This window comes from Prionailurus viverrinus, chromosome C1 (assembly GCF_022837055.1).
Source record: "Prionailurus viverrinus isolate Anna chromosome C1, UM_Priviv_1.0, whole genome shotgun sequence".
Classification (NCBI taxonomy): Eukaryota; Metazoa; Chordata; class Mammalia; order Carnivora; family Felidae; genus Prionailurus; species Prionailurus viverrinus.
Window position 1 is genome coordinate 151117561 of NC_062568.1, and position 25479 is coordinate 151143039.

A 25479-nucleotide genomic window follows, 5' to 3' on the forward strand; every position below is an offset into this window, starting at 1 on the left:
CTACTTTATAAATTCATTCAACAAGTATTTATTGGATGTCTAGAATGTGCCAAATAGTTTTTTTTTTTATTTTTTTTTTAACGTTTATTTATTTTTGAGACAGAGAGAGACAGAGCATGAACGGGGGAGGGTCAGAGAGAGAGGGAGACACAGAATCTGAAACAGGCTCCAGGCTCTGAGCAGTCAGCACAGAGCCCGACAGGGGGCTCGACCTCAGCGACCGCGAGATCATGACCTGAGCCGAAGTCGGAAGCTCAACCGACTGAGCCACCCAGGTGCCCCTAGAATGTGCCAAATATTATTCTAAGTTCTAGGGGTGTGATGATCAGCAAAATGGAAATCTGTGTAGGAAGCATAAGTTCTAGCAATTCTTTTAATTACATTCAGCAACTCTATTTATAGATACTTATCCTACAAATAGTCTTTTGGGTATGAAGTGACCTATGTGCAAGAATATTCATAGCAGCAGTCTTTATTAGCAAAAGGTTACAAATACCTTAATTACCATCAAAAGGTTAAATAAACTACACTGTATTCATTATGCAGTCATTAAAGAGAGGAAGCTCTGCATACATTGCAATGGAAAGATCTCTAAAATATATTAAGTGAAAACAAAAACAGAAAGTGCCAAGCTATGTATGTTGTGCTACTATTTGTGTGGAAAACAAAGTAGGAAAATATATGGATGTATTTGTAAATGCACAGAATTACTAAAAGCAGTTGCCTACAGGAGGAGGATAGCTGGGGACAGGATTTAAGGAAGGCTTCTTTTTCACTGAATATGCTGGTACTTTTGAAATTTGGTATATCTTACCTCCTCAAAAAATAAAAATATCCCCCCCCAAAGAAAAAGTTACAAAAATAAACAAAAACCCTAATTTTGAAAAAACAAGTTCATCTCTGTCTCTAGGCCTGTGCTGTGTAATATAACTAAATGGGACACTTGAGATGTAGTGAATCTGAATTGAGATGTTATAAAGTATAAAATGCACACCCTATTTTATAGACTTAGTAGGAAAAATAAAGTAAAATATCTCATTAACAATTTAAAAAGTAGATTGCTAAACTCATATTTGGATATATTGGGTTAAGTAAAACATATTCTTTTTTCAAAGTTTATTTATTTTGAAAGGCAGAGAGAGGGAGACAAAAACATACTCTTTTTTTAAATATTTTTTTAATGTTTATTTTTTTTTTAATTTTTTTTTTAACGTTTATTTATTTTTGAGACAGAGAGAGACAGAGCATGAATGGGGGAGGGTCAGAGAGAGAGGGAGACACAGAATCTGAAGCAGGCTCCAGGCTCTGTGCTATCAGCACAGAGCCCGACGCGGGGCTGGAACTCACGGACCGCAAGATCATGACCTGAGCCGAAGTAGGCCGCTCAACCGCGAGATCATGACCTGAGCTGAAGTAGGCCACTCAACCGACTGAGCCACCCAGGTGCCCCAATGTTTATTTATTTTTTGAGAAAGAGAGAAAGAGGGCGTGCATGCAAGCGGGGGAGGGACAGAGAGAGAGGGAGACAGAATCCAAAGCAGGCTCCAGGCTCTGAGCTGTCAGCACAGAGCCTGAAGCAGGGCTCAAACTCATGAGCAGAGAGTGGAGCCTTGAGATCATGACCTGAGCCTAAGATGGATGCTTAACCGACTGAGCCATCCAGGTGCCCCTTTCCTAAACTTTTTATATTAGTTTATTAATCAAATTGGCTAACTTAACTCCTACATAAATTTTAAGACCTTTAAAATTGTAAATTTGGCTTCCATTAAATTGAATCAACAATGAAACAAGATTGAAGCAAACAAAATAAAAAATGAAATTTTTTTCCAACCGTAAATTGGAATTATATAATTTCTTTAAATTTTTTTTTTTGTAACGTTTTATTTATTTTTGAGACAGAGAGAGACAGAGCACGGACAGGGGAGGGTCAGCGAGAGGGAGACACAGAATGTGAAACAAGCTCCAGGCTCTGAGCTATCAGCACAGAGCGCGACGCGGGGCTCGAACTCAAGGACCGCGAGATCATGACCTGAGCCGAAGTCGGCCGCTTAACCGACTGAGCCACCCAGGCGCCCCGGAATTATATAATTTCTAAGAACCTTAGAAAATTTAAAACCTTGGACTATACTGAGTTAATTAATAATCATGGCAAACCTAGATTGTTTTTTGGATAGAATATTAAACCCTTGATTACCAAGCCTGATTTTAAGTTTATATACTTTTGTTTCTTATTTTGATATGCTATGTAGTAAGTGATACCTTTGGGTCAAGTTAATAAATGTTTCTTTTTGTTGCATTAATGTATAAAAGGATATGTATAGCTGAACAAAGTTGTGTTAATGCTCATGAGTTTTGATGATCTGCTGAAATATTGATATGTGACAAACAACTCTCAATGATCTGCCTCCCAGGTTTCTCTGGGAGTTGGTTTCTCTGGGAAGTTAGTTTCTTTAAGTATAATAAGGATTACTGTATAACTATAATAGTAGCAATCGTTACAGAAAAATACAACTATGTATGTGTTTTTATTTTTCAAGAGAAAAGTGCAGTTTTGTTCCAAATTATCAGTTTGTTCTACAGTATGAAAAAGCATAGTGAAAGACAATTTCAGGAAAGTGAATTTTATTTGTCTTGATATGTAGTACCTGCATCTGAAAAGACACTGGAATACGCTACAATTTTGGCAAAGTTCAGTCAGTTTTAAGGGGCTTGCTTCCTTGGTTGAGCCATCAATCCCTAAGGTAAAAGGTTAATCTTTACCTTCTGCCTAGATAGCAGAGATTTTGTCTTAACCAGAATAAACTTTCATTGCTCTATGTGTCATATCTTTAATTATTAAAAAGAAACAAGGAAAAAGGATTTGTATTTGAGAAACATCTTAAATTTCTTATAATCATGTTATAGTACATTCTTCTGTATTTTTTAAATTTATCGTCCTTTAATTAAGTATATAACCAAGTATTCTTTGTCAGTATTCAGTATTCTTTGCACCTATAATCCTATCTTAATCAAATGATCAATCATCTCTGATATCATGACCTTCCCAGGGTCAAATCTTGAATGAAGAAAAATCAAAATTTCAGGTTATATTTTACACGTAAATGTATCTTTGAAATTTCCTGGGGGGTGGGGAGGAGATCTGTTCTTTCACCTTTTAAAAAGAAAGATATTAGAAATAATAAAGTTTATGTATTCCATATTTAATTATCAACACTATTGTGTGAGCTTCATAAGAAAAGTTAGTAAATAAATCAGATCAACTCAGCCTTCTTTAGCTTAAATTTGTGTAAAGTGTTGTTAATATAAAAATGGCCAAAATTATGTGCTTTATAAAAAAGCCCTGGAGATTTGCCAATGTTGTTTCCCTTAAGGGAAATAATGGTTAAAGTCTTGCGAAACAGTTACGCACTTTGCTTTCATAGAGACTTTTCACTTACTTCCATTCTTTTATCGGATATAGTAATTAACTATAATCTTCAATTTTAGTCATTGCAATGGATTGAATGTTTTTGTCTCCTCAAAATTTATATGTTGAAATCCTCGTCCCCAAAGTGATGGTATTAGGAAGTGAGGGCTTTTGGAGGTAATTAAGTCACATAGAGATGGACTCCTCATGGATGAAATTAATACCCTTTAAAAAGGGGACCCCAGAGAGCTCTCTCACCCTATTTCTTCTTTGTGAGAATATAAGAAGTTAAGAGTCAGGTGCTTTGATGTTAGACTTTCCAGCCTCCAGAACTTTAAGAAATAAATGTTGGCTGCTTAAGCCACCCAGTCTATGGTTTTGTTAAAGTGGCCTGAGCTAAGACAGTCATATTTTACTTTATAATACTTTACAATAGTTTCTGATTTACTCTGATGCTAACTTGAAGGCTGTACTGTAAGCTACAGGTCAAAGTTTGTGCATGCGGGGACAGTCTCAAAGCCTCATGGAAAGGCTCAGTTACTTTAAATTACTGATAGATACTTCAAAGAATAGTCTTTTGGGTACAGACTTACAAGTGGGCATAGCTTAGGCAAGTTTCACACCATACCATTAGACTCAGTCAGGATTCTAGAACTCTTTAGTTTGGAAAAAAACAGCTTCTTGAAAGCAGTTCCTTGACTCAAGATCCCAGAGAACAATTACAGAGAACTGAATGAGCCAAGGAGGGGAACTTAATCATGGTTACTTGTTTGGAATATTGGTTATGTAGTTATAATGTTCTGTTTCTATGGGTATATGAAGAAGCCCTTTTTAATTCTTAGGCTGTCTTCAATTTAGTGGACTGTGCTTTTGTAAACTGGAAGTTTAAAATGGTGTCTGATTCCCACCTAGTCCCTAGAATTCAGAAACATTTTCTGAATCTCCTTACATTTTATGGCAGTATTCAAAATGAATCTTTTTCTTTTTGAGTTTATTTATTTATTTTTGAGAGAGAGCACAGTGGGGGAGGGGCAGAGAAAGAGAAGGAGAGAGAGAATCCCAAGCAGGCTCTGTACTGCCAGTGCAAAGCCCAACTCGGGGCTCAAACCCACGAATTATGAGATCATGATCTGAGCAGAAGTCAGGTGCTTAACTGGCTGAGCCACCCAGGTACACCATGATTTTGTATTCTTGTTTATAATTAAGCAAATTGATTATGTAACCAAGGCCATACCTGGAGTGTCATATTTGAGAATAATTCTCCTTTAATCAGGTTTGACAAGCATATTATCAAAAAAACAAGTTGACTATGTATGTTGAGTCAATGTTTACAATGCTGTCCTGGTAAAATTGGAATTGGTAACTGGCTTACAGGATTCCAGTCTTACAGGTGGTTAGGAAGGGCCCGTTTGGGCAAGCCAGGAACCTTAGTAAATTTTGGGATGCTGAGGAGAGAAAGTCACTCAAATTCTTAGGTACTACTTGAGAACTCTGGTGCAGAATTGCTTGACTTTGGTTCTACATCTAGCCTTGAGATCGCAAATTACAGAGGCTTTTAAAAGTCTGAGTGTCTCTATGAAAACTTTCAGACAGAAGTTAATTCTGCAGCTTTGGTAATTGTTCAGCACAGTATGTCTTTGGATTTACAAAGTAAATTCAAGGAGGCCTACATGGTTCATTAACACTGTGGCAGTAATCAGGCCAAACCTAATGAAACCTGCCTTTTTAGAACAAAATAATCTTGGCAGGTTATTTATGATCACAAGGAAGAAACTGTCAGGAAACACTGTCAAAAACTTGGAGATGGGTAAAAGGAATTACTGAGTGTCCATTTAGTGGAGTGCTAGGTTTTATCTAATGGATTCTGAGGGTAGTATCTGAAGTGCTATGTATCTATAATTGTCTTCCTATTGACTAGGCTGTTTTACCATTCTGTAAACTCAAAAAAAGTTAAATTATAGAAAATGGATAGTAATGTAAATGAACTACAGTTGATTTCTGCTCAGTGGAAAAGATGACCCCTTTAGATTTTATTGCCCTATAAGATATTAAAGTTTTATATCTATTAGCAAATATTAAGCATTTCTAATTGCCTATATGTTTGTTTTTCAAATTCTCCCTTATGCCAGTTTAAAAAAATTTTTTTAATGCTTATTCATTTATTTAGAGAGGGAGAGAGTGCAAACAAGGAGGGGCAGAGAGAAGGAAAGAGAGAACCCCAAGCAGGCTCCAGTGCTGTTAGCACAGAGCCCCATGCAGGGCTTGATGTCACTACTGTGAGATCATGACTTGAGCCAAAATCAAGAGTAGGACGCTTAACCCACTGAGCTTCCCAGGTGCCCCATCCCTTATGACAGTTTTAATACCTCATTAATTCCCTCATTCATTAATGAGTTAAATGAAATTTTTAACACTTTTTAAGTGTTTCCTGTAGGATTTGATTTTTTTTTTTTTAGTGTTTATTTATTTATTTTGAGATAGCATGAGCAGGGGAAAGGCAGAGAGAGAGGGATAGAGAGAATCCCAAGCAGGCTCCATACTTAGCACAGAGCCTGATGTGGGGCTTGATCTCGCAACTGTGAGATCATGACCTGACCCAAAATCAAAAACTGGACACTTATGTAGGATTTAATGTTCAGTCTCCAAAGACCTTTTGTAGTACTTGATCATGGGTAATACATTAAAATAAATGGATGTCATTCTAAATGCCATATAAATAGCCATTTTTTAAACCCAGAGAAGGCTTGGTATAATCTCCTCTCCCTTTATGCAAATTGATGACTATGGCACATTCCTTATTCATTAAAATTGCCAGAAATATACCAGCTCTGCTACAAAACTATGCCTTTTCCAGAAACCATCAATTCAGAGATATAGGCAACTAACAATCATGTTTACGGTCTATGATTCTTCCTACCCTCCTGGCTGTAATGGCCCTAGCCAGTCAGCTTATATAAGTGGTAGGAAATCTAACATATATAAATATTAGGTCTTGTTCTATTTTAGGATTGAAGAAACAGAGAAAGCTAGGCTACAGAACGAGAAAAAAAATGAAACGTGACAGAAGTAGAGTTGAAAGGTAGAAAAATATTATTGCATGGATTTCTAAAGTTATTTGGCTTCTAGACCCTTTCTAAAACTCACTTCATTCCTGCCCTTTTGATCCATGAGGCACTTCAATGTACTTAAAATACATTTGTTCATTTTTTAAAGTAGGTTCCAGCCCAATGTGGGGCTTGAACTCATGACCCTGAAATCAAGAATCAAATGCTCTACCAACTGAGCCAGCCAGGTGCCCCTGTTCACTTTTTTCTTAAAGTAGTTTAAGTTCATTTGTGTTACTAGTGACTAAAAAGTCTTAATTGATAGTTATATAATTGCTTAATATTTATAATTGAGGGTACATTAATAAATATTATCATCATATGGCTTTGGAATACATTTATATGTCTAGAAGCTTTATGTTTAGAATTGGTAGGTAAGTTTTTGGACTTATGTATTATAAATTCCAATCTGCATTTGGAATATATTCTATTTAACTTGTAATTTCTTTGTAATACTCAGGAAGTCTCTAAATCTCCTTACCAATCTCTGTCATTGAAGTACAATTTCATAACTAAGCATGAAAAAAGCAGTCTTTTAAATATTTTTTTGTAAAAGATTAGATTTTTATTTTTATAATTAAGTGGCAACAGAACAATGTATTTGGTCTCTGCCCTCAGTCCCTGGCTCTGAACTTCTAAAACTCTTTGAATTTGCTGAGTATCTGTTGTTATTCATGACAAACACAAAAGATGATATCTGAATTTATGCTAATGAGGTGACTTCAGGTGGGGCCCCTAGATGGGAATTTAGGATGGGGCTGATCACCAGAAAGATTAAGCAATCAGATGATTGTGTTAGGGATTGAATTGCGTTCCCACAAAATTCAACAGTTGAAGCCCTAACCTTTCCCCATATGATTGTATTTGGATGTGGGCTGTGAGACAAGTGATTAAGGTCAAATGAGGTCATAAAGGTAGGGCCCTAATCTAATAAGACTTGTGTCCTTATTTGAAGAGAAAAACACCAGAGCCTTCTCTCTCCTCATGCATGTGCACAGAGGAGGCCATGTGAGAACACAGTGAGAAGGTGGCACTTGACAAGCCAGGAAGAGATCTCACCAGAAACCAACCCAGATGGCACCTTGATCTTGGACTTGTAGCCTCCAGAACTGTAAGAAACTAAAGTTCTGTTGTGTAAACCACCCAGCCTGCAACATTTTGTTCTGGCAGCCCTAGCCACTAATACAGGTGGGAACTTTCAGCCCCACCCTTGACCTAAGGGGAGGAGATAAGGGCTAAAGATTTTCCATAAAAACTCTTGAACAAGAGATCTATGAGTTTATAGGTTGGAGAACTGAGGTACTAGGAGGGTGGTGCAATGGGAGAAGGTATGAAAGCTCTGTGTCTCCCCTTATAGCTCGCCCTATACATCTGTCTCTTATACTTGGCTGGCTGTTCCTCAGTTGTATCCTTTATAATAGTGTTTTTCCTGAGTACTGTGTGCCATTCTAGCAAATTATTGAATCTAAGGGTGGATCATGGGAATACCCAAATTTGTATCCAAATTACACAGAAGTGTGGATAGCCTGGGGACCCAGGACGTGTGACTGGTGTCTGAAGTGAGTATGGAACTGAGGCCTTAAACCTGTGAAATCTTGATAGTAACTCTTCAAGTTAGTGTAAGAATAGGATTGAACTATAGGATGCCCAATTGGTGCAGAATCAGAAAATCAGAAGTGGTGTTAGAAATAATATAACATATTTTAGCAGCATTTGATGTTTAATATTACAAAGAAATATTAAATTCACAAACCTTTGTTCTTACATGATTTTATAATTTTTGAAATACCTAATAATATAATTTAGTGAAAAATGGGTAGGTAACTTCATGCAGTTCATAATCAAAGCATGACTTTTTTTCATCACAGTAAATAAATCATAAATTCACTTTTATATGAAGTAAATAAACTTCCGGGAAAGAATACAGAGACACTAATAAGCACTGAACAATTTTATTTCTTTTCATAATGCACGCACATGAAATGAGATTGTGTACAACAGACCAAAGGCTACTCAGATATCAAGAATCATAAAAATATTTTAAGGCAAATTTTATTGATTTATTTTTAAATAAGGCCAAGTGACATGTAGGCTCAGAATTAAACAAGATTCCAATAACTTCTGGTCATTGTATGATGAGAATAAGAACATCAAATTTTTGACTATTACTATACAAAACTGAAAACAAATACTTTAAAGTCACCAGTAAGTTATTTGATGGCATCCAAATCCTACAATTCTTTCTCAATGTAAATTTTGGAAAATTCTGAATATTTTTACAAGCCCACTTTTCAAAAATGTCACTGGAAAAATACTGAAATCCAAAAAATTTGTTACTTTAAGTGGTTAGAATAACAAAACAAATGTACTTTTCTAGGTTAATGTAATTCAAGTACAGTGGTATATGGATAACACATAATTTTAGTGAAACCAAACCTGTTTGAGAAAAAACAAGTCATTTAAACAAAAGCGGGAAGCTAGTATTAGAATCAGTAGTATGGGTTCAGTGTAAGAGCAATTATTTTAAAATTTTACCAGAAATATTGTAAAGCCCTTTATCTTAAATAGATTATGTTCTAATTACTCAACAATTAATCATGTTTTATAGCAATCTCTTTAATTTTTATACTTGCCAATGTGTTCACGGGCTATAATAAGTCTTTGAATCTGTGCTGTACCTTCATAAATCTGCAAGAAAAAAATAGATGTACATGAAATATCTTCAGTACATGAATAATTTACTCAATATTTTCGACAGTAGTATAAGCTTCATTTGTAACATCAAATTGAATGAAACCATATAAAGGGTCTGTAGTCTATAGTGATTCCAAAACCCGATTCTGTGAAACCCATGAAAATGCATAATTCTCTAAAATAAAGATTAGTTAAATTATAAAAAGTCATTTACCAAAATTTTGGGAGTGTTAAAAAAATTAAAGGATATCAACATTTCAAAAAGTTTGGGAAACCTAAAAGTTAAACGTTGCAAAAATATTTATTCAACTTTTCTGAATTGTTTTTAGCCAGTTGTCCCTTTCAGTCATTTTCCATTTTTACTCTTATACCTGATTTTCTCTTTTGCTGCCTAAGGAACAGAGTTGCTAAAGAAAAAGATGCTGGGAACATTTGGCTTTAACTGAGAACAATCCTAGTAGCCAGCCCTTACTTCTAGTTTAAACCCTAGCAAATTTGTTACAGTTCATCTTCTCAGATGAACTTCTAATAAATGACTGATAGCAGTAATAATTATAGGCTTCAGGAGAGGGACAGTTTCACAAGATAAACCTGTAACTTTGTATAAGGCACAAATTCTAGTCCTCAGTTTTTCATGTCTAAATTCAGAGGCTGCAATGTCTATTTCCTTCTTACTCTAACATTCTAGGATTCTACCTCCAGATTTCAAATGACTGGATTTCCCAAATAACTGGTTGTGGATAGAGGGAAGCAAGGGAAGGGATACTGAGGACGATGGGTTAAAATTACTTAAGCGACATGTGGAGAACATGTGCATTTATATTTTATTTACCAAATTATCCCTATCTCTAAGTTTTTCTAACCACTACATCACTGTCTCTCCATGTTGTTTTCCTCCCAAATATGGTTTTAATCAATTCAATAGTTGTCAAGCAAGATTAAAAATAAAATAATTTATTATTATTATTTTTTATTTGAGAGAGACAGAGAGAGAGAGAGAGAGAGAGAGAGCACACGAGCCAGGGAGAGGGTCGGAGGGAGAGAGAGAATCTCAAGCAGGCTCACGCTGAGCATGGTTCTGATCCCACGACCCTGGGATCTTGACCTGAGCTGAAATCAAGAATTGAACATTCAATCAACTGAGCCACCCAAACACCTCTAAAATATTTTTTTTAATTATATGCATATTTCTGGGAGAGCAAAGAGTAGACTACGATTAGCTAGGATGTTAAGCATCAAAGATGCCTGACCCAGACATAAATGTACTTGTCTGTACCATTCACTTTGTTACTTTATTCTCTCTTAAGGCATATACCTAAAAGTAACATTCTTCTGTGTTAGTTTTAAAAACTTCAGCTTACAGCCATGTATGATAGTTTATTTTATTAATGGCACAAAATCCTAAATTAGAAATCTGCTCTGTCATCTATGAATATTATTTTACCTAAAAAACAACAGAAATCATTTTTGACCTTACCTGATAGATTTTGGCATCCCTCATTAGTTTTTCTACAGGATATTCTGTATTAAATCCATTGCCTCCAAAAATCTGCACAGCATCAGTAGCTAACTGATTTGCAACATCTCCAGCAAATGCCTTTGCTATAGAGGCATAGTAAGTATTTCGGCGACCAGAATCAATCTCCCAAGCTGCTCTCTGGTAACTCAATCTCGCTAGTTCAACTTTCATTGCCATTTCAGCCAGCAAAAATGATATTCCTTGGTGCTAGAATTAAACAGAAAAAAAGTTTAAGGGTATCTGTTAACTAAAAAATCTTTTTTTTAATGTTAATATATTTCTGAGAGAGAGCTTGAGCACTCAAGAGGGTGAGGGGCAGGCGGGGGGGGGGGGGGGTGCGGGTAGTGGGGAAAGGATCTGAAGCAGGCTTTTCATGGATAGCAGCAAGCCCCATGCAGGGCTTACATTCCAGAAAGGTGAGATCATGACCTGAGCAGAAGTTGGATGCTCAACCTACTGAGACACCCGGGCACCCCACTAAGAAAAGTTTTTAAACGTTCTTCTCCTGGAACTTTTTTTTTTGTTTTAACTTTAAAACTAATATTAGACTTAAAAAATTACACTCTGCCTCCTCTAATGGTAACATATTACCTAACCATAATGTAATGATCAACCATTAATATTACTAGGATATTAACCATTAACATTTCTAGGGTATTATCAACTGAACTATAAACTTTGTTCAAATTTGGCCAAGTTTTCCACCAATGTCCTTTTTTTTTTTTTTTTTGGTTCAAGGATCCCATCCAAGATTTCAACTGTTATTTCTTCTTAGTCTCCCCCAAGCTGTTAGGATTCTTTAATTTTTCCTTGTCTTTCATGACCTTGGCACTGCTAAAGAACACTGAGTGGTTGTTGTTTTTTTTGTAGAATGTCCCTCAACTTGGGTTTGTTTGATGTTTTCTCAGAGCTGGAATGAAGTTATGCATTTTTGCAAAATACCACGAAAATTATATGTATCCTTTTGGGTATCTGCTGGGACTTTTTTTTTTTTTTTTAATGTATCTATGTATGTATTTTTAAGTAAACTCTATACCCAACATGGGACTTGAACTCACAACCCTGAGATCAAGAGTCACATGCTCTACCGATTGAGCCAGCCATGTGCCCCTGCTGGGACTTTTCAAAGAACATTATTATAGATACAGTGAAAAATAATGTGGCAGTGTATCAGATGCTGACAGAGGAAAGTAAGTGCCATGACAAAGACAAATAAAAGATGCTTCTTATTCTCCCTCTAGTAGAGGTTCATAATCAAAGAGGAGACCTAAGACAAGTACCTTCAATAAGACAGTAAGTGTCCTATGAGTTGTATGGCCACAATGGTATAGGATAGAAATACATCACCATGTATTGATTGGTAAAAATTTCAAACATACTGTATGGTTGAAGCTTTTGAAAAATAAATTCATAGAAACAAAGAATATACAGCAAGATGGTCACTGTAATTATCTCTGGACAATGGGATCATGGAGCAATTTTATTACTCAATTTTACACACACTGTATAACATAAATTATTCCACACTGAACATGGAATGGAACATATGCTTTAAAATAATACACATTAAAAGAAGGCTTATAGGCATTCAGAAACAAAAATACTAAAATGATTAAGAAGATGCTTTCTGTAGTAGGCAACATCAAAATGGGTTTTGAAGACCAAGAGGTTATAAAAACCATACAACTTATGACTGTGTACAGAGTAATATGAACCAAAGGTCACAACATACAAAAAACTAAGCTGTTCAATTTCTTGTATTTACTGTATTAAAACACACACACACACACTACTTTAGAATGTGACAAGCTGCTTGAGATTAGCATGGTAATTGAGTCTTAAGAGGAGACAATTATTAATGTAAATAATTCATATGTGGAACAAGGAGAGTAATATCCTCCCTTACTTCTACCTGCCTGATTGTGCCCATTCTTCTAAGCCAATGATTCTTTCAAGTTGTTTTGTTTTTAGTTTTTACTGTTTTTTGAATAGGTAATCCATCCACCAGTTTGAATTTTAACCTTTCTTCCTTCTATCACCCTGTCCACCCCAACCCCATTTAATTCCCCTTCCTAGAGGTAAACAGATGAACTGTTTTCATCTTCTCAGAGATATTATATACACAGATAAGCAAATACATCCATAGTCTCTCCCTTTTTTACACATATACTTGCCTGCTATGTTGATGGTTCTTCATTTTGCTTTTTTTAAATTTTTTATTTTTTAATTATTTTTTATTAAAAAAATTTTTTTAAATGTTTATTTGTGAGAGACAGACAGACAGATAGAGACAGAGTGTGAGTGGGGGGAGGGACAGACGGAGAGGGAGACACAGGATCTGAAGCAGGGTCCAGGCTCTAAGCTGTCAGCACAGAGCCCAACTCAGAACTCGAACTCATGAACCGTGAGATTATGACCTGAGCCAAAGTCAGACCTTATTCGACTGAGCCACCCAGATGCCCCTTGCTTTTGTTATCAATAAATCTGAGTGCTTTCTATATTAATACATAAAGAGCTTCTTTATCCTTTTTTATAGCTTCAAAGTATTCCACTGTATGGATGATCAACATCTTGGTTGTTTCTATATTTGGCTGTTCTACACAATGCTGAAATGAATAAGCTATAGGTATGTTATACTGTCCATATGGAGTATATCTGAAAGATACCTATCTTATGAAATACAGCTGTAGGATAACCACTGTACTGTGGGCCCAAAATTAGGTACTTTTGATATATATTGCAAAAATATGGTTCATAAAAGTTACACCAAATTATATTTCCACTGGCCATATATAGAAACACTTATTTCACCACAGCCTTGGCAACCTGGTGTAAGAGGCACATTCTTCTCTTGTGAGATTCTGATGAAAAAATCCCAATGAGTCTCATTCAGTTTCTTTTCAGCCTATGCTTTGAGAAACCCTGTTCTAAATACAACTCAGAATCCCTGTAATGTGTCTGGCCCACCCACAACAGTCTCTCCTCTTGGTTTCTCTAACCCTGTCCATAGCTTTCATTTAGAGATTTAATCTTATATTGCTCTGTATTATTTCTTAATACTTGTTTTAAGATATGTATCATATCTCCATCTCTAAAGTCTCTGAGCACAGAGACTATGTCAAACTTCTTTTCTTTCACAGAAATAGCACATGTAGTGTGCAAAAGAACACACTCTTTAAGTGACTACTTGGGTTCAAATCTTGTTTCCATTATATATGAGGTTGGACGTAATGTTTATACATGTGGTAAATGGGACTAAAAGTCCCCACTCCACAGTACTGTGAAGATTAGATGAGTTAATACATTTAAAACCCTTAGAATAGTGCTTGGAACAGAGAAAGCATCCAGTTATTAGTATTTTAATATAGTAGGTGTTCAATTACTATTTGTTGAATGCATGAAATAGAAGTTCATAGTGGAAATATATCCTAAGTACTAGAAGTATAAGGGTTACCAAAACAAATCCATAGCCTGTGTGGAGCTCACATTCAAGTGAGTTAGGAGAAATAATAAACAAACACATACATGATATAATGTTGAGTGGTATTAAGAACTATGAAAAAAAAAACCAAACAAGTGGGATTAGTATATAGAACGTTGGAGATATTATTTTTCATTGGGTGACTAGGGTAGATTCTCTAGTGAAATGAGTGAGGAAGTAGATTTTGGGGGAGGAAGAGTAAAAGTAAATACAAGCAAAAGGCCAGTGTGGTTGATAGAAGCCCATTGTAAGGACTCTGGATTTTAATTTCAGTGTGATTTGAACTCAGATTTTTATATGAGTGTGAAAATTACCTCTAAAGGCGCCTGGGTGGCTCATTGGGTTAAGCTCAGGTCATGATCTCATGGTTCGTGGGTTTGAGCCACATGGTGGGCTCTGTGCTGATAGCTGGGAGCCTGGAGCCTGCTTCAGATTCTGTGTCTCCCTCTCTCTCGGCTCCTCCCCCACTCACACTCTGTCTCTCTCTCAGAAATAAATAAAAATAAAAAAATTAAAATTAAAAAATAAAAATTACCTCTACAAGCAGCTTTCCAAAAGTTTTCCTCTCCAAGGCATACTTCGTAGCTTCATCCAAAGCCCTTTGTGCTAGTCCCACAGCACCAGCTGCTACCTGTTGGTTTAATATTTTACAAAGCAAAAATTCACGTCTTTAAAACACAGTACAATGGCCATTTGCGTAAATTCTAAGTGAAGGATTATACAAAGAGAAAATGACTATACATTCAGGCCACAAAAGAAGGGATGGGGGAGAACAAGCATTTAAATTTATATTGTATAAATTAAAGGCATTAGTGAGGCACAAGACCATACCCTAGAGACAAGTCATTTCTTCTGTTTAACAAGGGAAAGCTTCTTAGGGGAAATATTCCTACTGAGTAAGGGAAAAGGAAATGAGCACCTATTAGCAGGAATGATTAAGTATGGACTGCCTGTCTGTAAATCTAGCAGTGACTACAATAATTTTGTATTTGCTAAAATAACAGGTGGCAAGACAGTTGAAGAATTCTAAAAAATAAAGAAAAATGACAGTATCTCTCCATCCTTAATAAAAGAAGTAAATATTTAAAAAGAAATGCACACCAGATACGCCATGTATAAATAAAACTGAATGTAATGAATAAAAGAAGATCCTAAAAAAAAAAAAAAGATCCTATAAAGATTATCAGGTCATTGATATTACTTACTGGTGGTCTGGTTTTATCAAAAGCTCCCATTGCAATTTTAAAACCAGCTCCCTCACCAATTAAAACATTTTCTTTAGGCACTTTCACATCTTCAAAGACAATTCCTCTTGTATCTGAACATCGCTGACCCATATTTAATTCCTAATGAGGAAAACAATGTATGTTAAGGAACACTTTTTGAGCTGGCATGAATTTTTGCTTTAACCTGTTTTAGGATTTTCTGCAATTATCTAAAACGGGTTGACAAACAATGGTTTATGCCTGTTTTGTAAAGAAAGCTTTATTGGAAGAGTCAATACCTATTTGTTTACATATAATCTATGGCTACTTTCTTGATACAGCAGAATTGAGTAGCTAGGACACAGACCTTATGGCTCTCAAAGTCTAAAATATTTATAATCTGGATCTTTTTTATTTTTTAAGAGAGAGAGCGTGAATGGGGAGGGGCAGAGAGAGAGGGAGACACAGAATCTGAAGCAGGATCCAGGCTCTGAGCTGTCAGTACAGATGAACTGTGAGATCATGACCTGAGCCGAAATTGGACGCTTAACTGACTGAGCCACCTAGGCGCTTCTATAATATGGATCTTTATAAAAAGTTTGTCAACCCCTAGTCTAAAACAATTGTTCCCCAAACTTTGAAACGAACAATACTCTAAAGGTCTACATGTACATATTACCTTACAAAGACAAGTTTCATCATGTTTGAAGGCTATCTTTTTTACCATGAATGTCAGCAAAAGCATTTAGCAAACATAATCTGATTTGGGATGTTTAATTTCAGCTTAATAGAGCTAGCAAGCAAAGTAATGTACCAACTTGTTCTTAAAATTAGGTTTACTGAAGTAGAATTTACATACCGGAAAATTCACCCTCTTTAAAATTTCTAACAATTTTGACAAATGCATTATGTATTTGTCAAAATACATAGTAGTGGTACATAGTAGTGGAACCACTACCACAGTCAAGACAGACTATTTCAGCACCCCCAAAAATTCCCTTGTGCTCCTTTTTAGTCAATACCCTTACTTTAACCCAGTCTGAAGCAACCAGTGATCTGATTTCTGTCCATATAAGTTTTCCTTTTCCAGAATATCATATAAGTAGAATAATAATGAGTAATAAGTGCCTTCTAGGCCTGACTTTTCACTTAGCAGAGTGCTTCTGAGATCCATCCATATTGCTTCTGCTCAGTAATTTATTTCTTTTACTGCTGAGTAGTATTCCACTATATGGATGGATCACATATCCATTATCTGTTCACCAGTTGGACATTCCCCTTCTACTCCAGTTTTTAGCAATTATAAAAAGTTGCTACAAACATTTGTGTATAGGCCTTTGTTTTCACTCTTGGATAAATACCTAAGAGTGCTGGGTATGTGGTAAATGAATATTTAACTTTATAAGAAACTACCAAAGTAGCTATATTCCCTCAATTTTTTACTTCAAAAAATTTCAAACCAACAGAAGGCCTATGGGAGTAGTATAACAAATACCTATGTACCCTTTATCTCAATTCACCCATTATTAACATTTTGTCACATTTGCTTTGTTTCTGTGTTTTGTGTGTGTAACTATTAGCATTATTTGCTGAATAGCTGAGAGGGAGTTGCAGATATTGTGACTCTTCTCCTTAAGGAAAAAACATTTTAATCTAATTTTTAATAAGCAGTAATAGAAGCAGGGGAAATGGGAATACATAGCTGTAAACGAGCTCTTTTGCTTGCTTGCTTTAATATTAATCATCCGCTTCTAGGCTTGAAGAAATAGTAACAATAATATACAGTTTTACCAAGAAAGAAACCAACATCTTTCTTTTTTTGTCTTTATAAGTCAATAAACTCTACTGCCTTAGACCCTTACTTAATATAATGAGAAAACACTGTTTATGAAAACAGTTTATCCTGTTTCCCAGACTCACTCCAAACACTAGAGCATTTAAAACCAAAATGCTTGCTGGAGTCATCTCAAGCCAGATAATTTCTAAAACAAAAAAAATTTGTAAGTATCAAATTTCACAAATTTGTAAATGCCCATATATTTCAAAAAAAAAAAGATTTACGGAGTTTAAGTTTATACAATATAATTATCTATCTCTCTCATTAGAAAGTAAGCTCCCCAAGGGCAGGGATTTTTGTCTGTTTTGATCCATACAGTATCCCCAACACCACAATAGTGCTAAGTATTAACTCAATAGTAAGTATTTATTGAATTAGAGATTTTTTTTTAAGTGGGAAAACTGAGAAAAAATTAATGAGACTAGAAACAACATAATACAATGGAAAGTGAGTTTACTACTGAAAAAAGTATAAGCTATTTGGTCCTTCACACTTTCTAGAGATGGCCATAAATTTGGCCCTAAGTGGTGGGGTGCCTGGGTGGCTCAGTTGGTTAAGCGCCCGACTTTGGCTCATGTCATGATCTCGTGGTCCATGAGTTTGAGCCCTGCGTCGGGCTCTGATAGCTCGGAGCCTGGAGCCTGTTTCAGATTCTGTGTCTCCCTCTCTCTCTGACCCTCCCCCGTTCATGCTCTGTCTCTGTCTCAAAAATAAATAAACATTAAAAAAAAAAAATTGGCCCTAAGTTTTCTAGCAACCATCCCTAAAAAAGAAACATGAATAAAACATAAATAGCACCTGGGTGGCTCAGTCGGTTAAGTGTCCGACTTTGGCTCAGGTCATGATCTTGCCATTCATGAGTTCGATCCGTATGTCAGGCTGTGCTGATAGCTCAGAGCGTAAAGCCTGCTTTAGATTCTGTGTCTCCTTCTCTTTCTGCCCCTTGCCCGCTCATTCTCTCTCTCTCTCAAAAATAAATAAACATTAAAAAAAAATTTGCTTGGAAGAAGCACATCCATTCTTATACTTTGTTATATACAACAACCTCACTATAGTTTTATTTATAAAGTGCAGTCTATAATATCTACTCTTAAAATAGAGAAAAATAGTGTCAGCAACCACATTGGGCAAGTTCCTAGGACACCTCAGTAGTGATCTCAACTCTACTTCTGAGTGTGTTACACTAAGTAAATCATTTACTTGGATCTCCGTTTCAATATTCAATAAACAGACTGAAATATCGTGTACATCTTCCACCTTTAATATTCTACAACCTAAAAGAAAAGTTACCCCTCTTATATATTCTACCATGTTTCCATTTTTTTTTCCCCCAAATGTTTCCATTTTCAAGAGGTGTGGGTACAACAGAGAGATTCTGATGGCTTTTAATAAAACGTGTATTATATGAATACACATGACTGGTTCAGAAGTTTGCATAAGTTGGTCAATTCAGATTAGCCTTTTCAGTTCAGGTTACGCCACCCTTAGTCTAGTATCTCACTGGGTAATATGTACCATTCCCCATGAAGAATATATATTCATGTAACCTTTAGGAACTCTTAATAAACCTCCATAATTTCTCCTTTGCCTTCAATATAGACAGTATTTGGTCATTAATAGGTTTTCTTTTTTACAAATTCATTTTGCAAAGAAGAGTTTTACAATTGTAAAATTGAGTCTTCTCTTCCTGTTCTCAGAGTTAAATCCTAATCATATTTACTTAGCTCTCACTAGGACTACTTTAATGACTTCATTTCTTTCCTACTTTGATTTGTTAAATTTTAAACTCTTTTCTTTAGTCTACTTTAAATGCCACTGCTAAATTATCTCCACACAAATTATAATCATTTTCAAATACATTAAATTACCTTTTCTTATTTAAATAAAATTTTTCTTGCCTTCCCACATTCAAGGCTCTTTACCATTTCCACACTTTCCTCAAGGCACAGATTTTTCTCTTATGACCGTAGGTATTGTTTTAATCAAAAAGGGGCATAATCCCAGTTATCCTAACCTAAAAGGCTGCTGTGAGGAAGGAAAAGAGTGGAAACGTCTTTGGAAATGTCTAAAACTCTATTATTGGGCAGGCCATATAAATGACAGTTTGATTTCTGCTTCATTAACCCTCACAGCTGTTGTTAGCATTCTCTATAGACTGGCACCATGAATGGCCACTTTTTCAAATAATGAGTCAAAAGGATTATCCTCAACTTAAAATCTTCAGCAATATATATAGACTATTTCACCCGATAACACCAAAACACAGTTTTATTTTTAGGGGTGGGTTAAATAGGTGATGGGGATTAAGGAGTGCACTTGTTGTTTCGTTTTGTTTAAATTTTTTTTTTTTAACGTTTATTTATTTTTGAGACAGAGAGAGACAGAGCATGAACGGGGGAGGGTCAGAGAGAGGGAGACACAGAATCTGAAAGAGGCTCAGGCTCTGAGCTGTCAGCACAGAGCCCGACGCGGGGCTCAAACTCACGGACCGTGAGATCATGACCTGAACCGAAGTCGGCCGCTTAACCGACTGGGCCACCCAGGCGCCCCTGAGGAGTGCACTTGTGATGAACACAGGGTGATGTATGGAAGTGCTGAATCACTAGATTGTACACCTGAAACTAATATAACACTGTATGTTAACTGGAATTAAAATAAAAACTTAAACAAAAACCAGCTTTATTCTTTTGCAATTTACTACAAAAAAAATGGTTTCAATAAAGGAAACTGAAATAGTAATTTTGAAATGTATACCTAAAATAGTATTTGAAACCTTAATCACTGATAAATATACACTTTACCTTTCTTCCAATCTGTACTCCTGGGGTATCTGCTTCCACAATAAATCCAGTAAAGGCTTTACCAGCAGGAGTCTTAGGATCCGGATCAGAACGAGCCAATAAGAAATACCTAATATATATACATGATATAAATACAATGATAATGACCTCAACAGATAACATACACTGATGGCTGTCTCATTTAATTCTCCCCAAAACCCCAATTATTATTCCCTTGTTTTACAGATGATGAAATAAAGAATCAGAGAGGTATAGGGGAACCTGGGTGGCTCAGTCAGTTGAGTGTCTGACTTGGCTCCCATCATGATCTCAGTTTGTTGAATTCGAGCCCCACATCAGACTTGCTGCTGTCAGCACAAGAGCCCACTTTCGATCCTCTGTCTCTCAGCTCCCACTCATGCACTCCCTCTCTCAAAAATAAATAAAAACATTAAAAAAAAATTTAGAAGCTTGCTCGAGTCAGATATTCATGATGTGACAGAGCTAGTATTTTAACCCAGGTCTACTTTTTTTTTTTTTTTTAATGTTTGTTTATTTTTGAGAGACAGAGATAGAGCATGAGAGGGGGAGGGGCGGAGAGAGAGGGAGACACAGAATCTGAAGCAGGCTCCAGGCTCCCAGCTGTCAGCACAGAGCCTGACGCTGAGCTCGAACTTACAAACTGCGAGACCATGACCTGAGCCTAAGTCAGACGCTTAACTGACTGAGCCACCCAGGTGCCCCAACCCAGGTCTACTTAAATAATATGGTATTTAACTTTATTTAGAAGTATGAGTTATAAGTAAAAATTCCTTGTATTCCTTTTAGATTATGTAATCTAAAAAATAAGTATGTGCTGTGATGGAAATGGTACTTTTTCTTTCCCAAAACTAGTTTCATTATTTAAAGGACAAGCTATCTGGAAAAGAACAATAAATAGGGCTGCCTGTGAAAGGAATAATATGAGATGATGACCCCTACATTTTACCTACTATCCTCTTTTTGCAGCAAAATCAGTGTTTTTGTTATACTGAGTTGTTATGAATATTTGCTAGGTTTTCCCTCCAGAAGAATTTTTCCCAGAAAGATTTTAAAATGGAACATGAAGTATGAAAACTAAAACATCCAAATATCCATGTAACCCATGTTCTAAAAAGCCTGATATAGGAGAATTTTTAAAGAATTCCTTAAATACCAAATTTATTTTCTATGCTTAACATTAATAAATTATTCACTCTACAATTTCACTTAACAGTAAAAAAGAGAAACTGTTTTCTAGTTTCACATATTACCTAATTTGTTTTACTACGAGTTGTACTTAATGAGTTCTTAAAATTATGAAAACTTTAAAAAATTTTTTAAAATGTTTTATTTTTGAGAGAGGCAGAGCGTGAGTCGGGGAGGGGCAGAGAGGGAGACACAGAATCTGAAGCAAGCTCCAGCCTCAGAGCTGTCAGCACACAGTCTGATGTGGAGCTCGAACCTACGAACCGCGAGATCATGACCTGAGCCTAAGTCAGATGCTTAACCAACTGAGCCACCCAGGAGCCTCAAAATTATGAAAACTTCTAATTGCACTGTTAAATTTCTCTCAATTTGTTAAATTTGAATGGTTTCTTCACTTTTTTATTACTTTTGGATGTTATGAGGACTTTAAAATAATGATCTAGCATTCCTTAGTACTGGACAGTCATAGAGGAGTTATGTTTAAATTAAATAACTTCCCAGTAGGCTCATCTCCAGGAAAAATGTTTACTTGCCAGAAAACTGCACTGCAGAGCACGCACACGCATGTGCACACATATATTCTTAATGTTTATGTATTTACTTTGAGGGAGAGAGAGTGTAAGAGTGCACAAATGAATGGGGGAGGGGCAGAGAGAGAGGGAGACAGAGAATCCCAAGCAGGCTCTGTGCTGTCAGCCCAGAGCCCAATGCAGGGCTTGATCTCATGAACTGTGAGGTCATGACCTGAGCTGAAATCAAGAGTCAGACACTTAACCAACTGAGCCATTCAGGAGCCCCCAGCACACATATATATTGAATAAGAATTTTTGCAGACAAGGAAAGATAGCCCTTTTGGTTCATTATTCCAATCACCACAGAGTCCTTGTTCTAGGGAAGTCTCTGTCTACATTCTTGCATATTTGTAGTGATGGGTAAATACATTATTTTCCATGACAACCTAACACATATTGGATGGCAATGTTGTTGGAAAGCTTGTCCTTATGTTGAGCTATAGTCTTCATTTTTCTAACCTTTACCCATTAATTCTAAACAGGCTTCCTAAAGCAAATGCACAAGCCTACTCTTCTTTCTGTGTGACATTATTTCAAAACTTTCAAAAATTTTCTAAATAATCAAACTTAATTCTTTCACTCTTCACAGCACATATTTTCTACATGCTTCCCAATGGAGGATACTTACTTGCTTCTGAATTTATTTCATTTTGTCAATATAGCTCTTAAAATGTATCATACAGAATTGTTACCATTTTTTTCCTCATTTGTGCTAGCTACACTTCTATCATTTCAGCAAGAAGTTACATTAGCTTCTTTTTTAAAAAAATTGTTTACTTACTTTTGAGAGAGAGAAAGAGGGAGTGCAAAGGGGGAAGGGGCAGAGAGAGAGGGAGACAGAGGATCCGAAGTGGGCTCTGCACTGACAGCAGAGAGCCTGATGTTGGGCTGAAACTCCCAAACCATAAGATCATGACCTGAGCTGAAATTGGAGGCTTAACTGACTGAGCCACCCAGGCACCCCTAGGTTAGCTTCTTAAAGGCAGATACATCACACTGTTGATTTCTACTAAAACTACAGTTATCCACTTTACTTTCTTTTTTTTTTCTAAAAGTAATGGTATAAATATGTTCTTCAACATTTTATATTTATACAAGTGATTTTATGATCCTTTGTTGAACTTCATGTCATTATTTTTGGACCTATACATTTGGACCTTTAGATTTCACTACAGTAATACTTTGTCTCCTCTAAAAGATAATCTGAGTTTTAAGATTGCCTTTGCTTATCGTTCAGAACCAGGGAAATGTACCCTACCAATGGTTTTCCTTTTTCCTCAGTCTTAGGAAAACATTTTCAAGGAGGTACTGGTATAGGGTACAGATGTGGAGAAGGACAGAACCAAGTAGACAGAGCTCTGGCTTTCCTAACCACATTCAACCAGAGCAGGTGTTTTTGTTCTATTTGCTTTTACAAATTAAACTTCTGAAGAGTTAGTTTGAAGAAATAATTCAAGGCTTAAAAATAGTTTTTAAAAAGATTGAACTAGAAGTGCCTGGGTGGCTCAGTCGGTTAAACATCTGACTTCAGCTCAGGTCATGATCTCACGTTTCGTGGGTTAGAGCCCTGCGTTAGGCTCTGTGCTAAGCCTGGAGCCTGCAGCCTGCAGCCTGCTTCAGATTCTGTGTCTCCCTCTCTCTCTGCCCCTCCCCTGCTCACACTCTCCTTCTCTCTAAAAAATAAATAAACATTATATATTGAGCTATTTATGATTTTTGCGGACATTCTAGTTCCATGAATACAACTTACCTTAATTGTGGTGTTTTAATAATAAATGAAAGGAGGGAGGGAAGATTTTGAATATAAAGTAATTAACAAGCAATATACAGAGATGTTTAAACAACACACCAATTAGCTTTTCCTCCATTGGTTATCCACATCTTCTGACCATTAATAATATATTCATCTCCTTTTTTTTCTGCTTTGGTCTTTATACTAGCAACATCGGAGCCAGCTCCAGGTTCTGTTACACAGTAGGCCTTAAATGTATGGAAACAACAGAAAAAAATTAAATATTATTAGACTGTGAATGTTTAAAACCAGGAGTGCATTTTATTTTTCAAGCCACAGTGTTAAATATTTTTAAATACCTAAAAATAATATATTCTTAGAGAATCAAACTGCTGAAATGTAAAAACATTTATTTTTTTTTTAAAGTTTATTATTGAGAGAGAGCAGAGAGAGAGAGAGAGAACGAACAAGTGGGGGTGGGGCAGAGACAGGGAGAGAGAATCCCAAGCAGGCTCCACAAATGCAGAGCCTGATGTGGGGCTTGAACCCAAGAACTGTGAGATTATGACCTGAGCCGAAATCAAGAGTTAGACACTTAACCAACTGAGCAAACCAGGTGCCCCTGAAAAGATAAGTTTTAAGGATGAGTAAGTGAGGCAAGCAATAAAATAGCAGTTGTACAGAAGAAACTATTACAGTTCAGTAGTAGAATGTGAAGTGTGAAACAGTTGATCTCAGGGTCGTGAGTTCAAGCCTCATGTTGGGCCTGGAACCTACTAAAAAAACCCCCAAAACCCAAAAAAGAAAAAAAAAAACCAAAAAAACCCCAATGTTGGAGTGTCTGGTTGGCTTGGTCAGTAGAACATGCAACTCTTGATCTTGGGGTCATGAATTCAAGCTCCATGTTAGGTGTAGAGCCTACTTAAAAAAACAAAAAATACCCCAATACTATCAAGGGTGGATTTAAGGGGGAATAACAAATCATATGGCATAGGTACCAGGTATCTACATTTTACAAATAAGGAAACAGGCATAGTGAGACTAATTTGCCCAAGTTCACAAAGATAGTAAATAGCAGAAGTACCCACATAAGACTGGAGTCAGAGACACAGATTAGAAGGCTTTGCAATAGTACAAGCAAGAAATAAAGCTTTAACTAAGAAACAAGAAAAAATGGAGAGAACTGTGGTGTGAAATCTACAGGACATGATGACTAAATAGGATGTTAGGGAGCTTGTGAAGAATAAGCTTAGGAATTCTCTGAGCTTGCAGATAGGTTAACAAGGCATAAAGAAATAGAAAACCACAGCATGAATGCATCCAAGATTAGGTAAACAGGGCAAAGGCCCCCAGTATAGGACAAAAGCATAGGAATAGGAAATCTCAGGATGAAAACATCTAAGATGAGGTAAACAAGATTAGGTATTCAGGGCGTTAGCACCCCTCAACTTTCTACAATAGCAGAAAGCTGCTTTCACAAAAAGAACCAAAATAGGTAAACAGGTAAACTGGGCTTTAGACTACAGCAGGGTGAAGTTGCCCAGAGCAGAGCCTAGTTAGCCAAAGAAAGGTGCCTTGTTGACCCTGAGGTAGCATGCTCTTTCTTGTCCCCTAGGCCAGGTTAGGTAAACAGAGGTGGTGCCTCACGTCTGTTAACAACCTTCCACCCAGTGCCAGGATTTTGTTTTGTATTGACTCAAACCCCTAATACTGAATATCTTAAACCCCCCCTTCCCCCACACCCATGAGTTAATGTTCACAGTTTCATTGTCTCTGTGTGCACATCCATCATGCTTGTAAGCCTTCTGATCCTAATAAAAACGGAGCAAGGACCCTTAGAGCTCTTGTCTCCTCTCAGGTATTAGCCTCTCTTGCATTCTAATCTTGTGTCTGCTCTCTTGCTGGACAAGAGAGAACTCCAG

The 25479-nt window shown here is 36.4% G+C and overlaps 1 protein-coding gene across 2 annotated transcripts in view; it reads right to left on the bottom strand.

The window, feature by feature from the left end:
* Positions 1 to 8448: 8448 nt before the first annotated feature.
* The window catches only part of ACADM (acyl-CoA dehydrogenase medium chain), a 32625-nt gene continuing 15594 nt past the window's right edge, over positions 8449 to 25479 (bottom strand). For both annotated transcript variants that reach the window (XM_047869555.1, XM_047869556.1), the window contains 6 exons: positions 23675 to 23805; positions 20048 to 20156; positions 15410 to 15550; positions 14740 to 14835; positions 10682 to 10930; positions 8449 to 9198 (listed from right to left, as the gene is read on the bottom strand). In XM_047869555.1, coding sequence (XP_047725511.1) covers positions 9127 to 9198; positions 10682 to 10930; positions 14740 to 14835; positions 15410 to 15550; positions 20048 to 20156; positions 23675 to 23805 — 798 coding nt within the window. In that variant the 3' untranslated portion in view covers positions 8449 to 9126. The remainder of the gene's footprint in view (positions 9199 to 10681; positions 10931 to 14739; positions 14836 to 15409; positions 15551 to 20047; positions 20157 to 23674; positions 23806 to 25479) is intronic.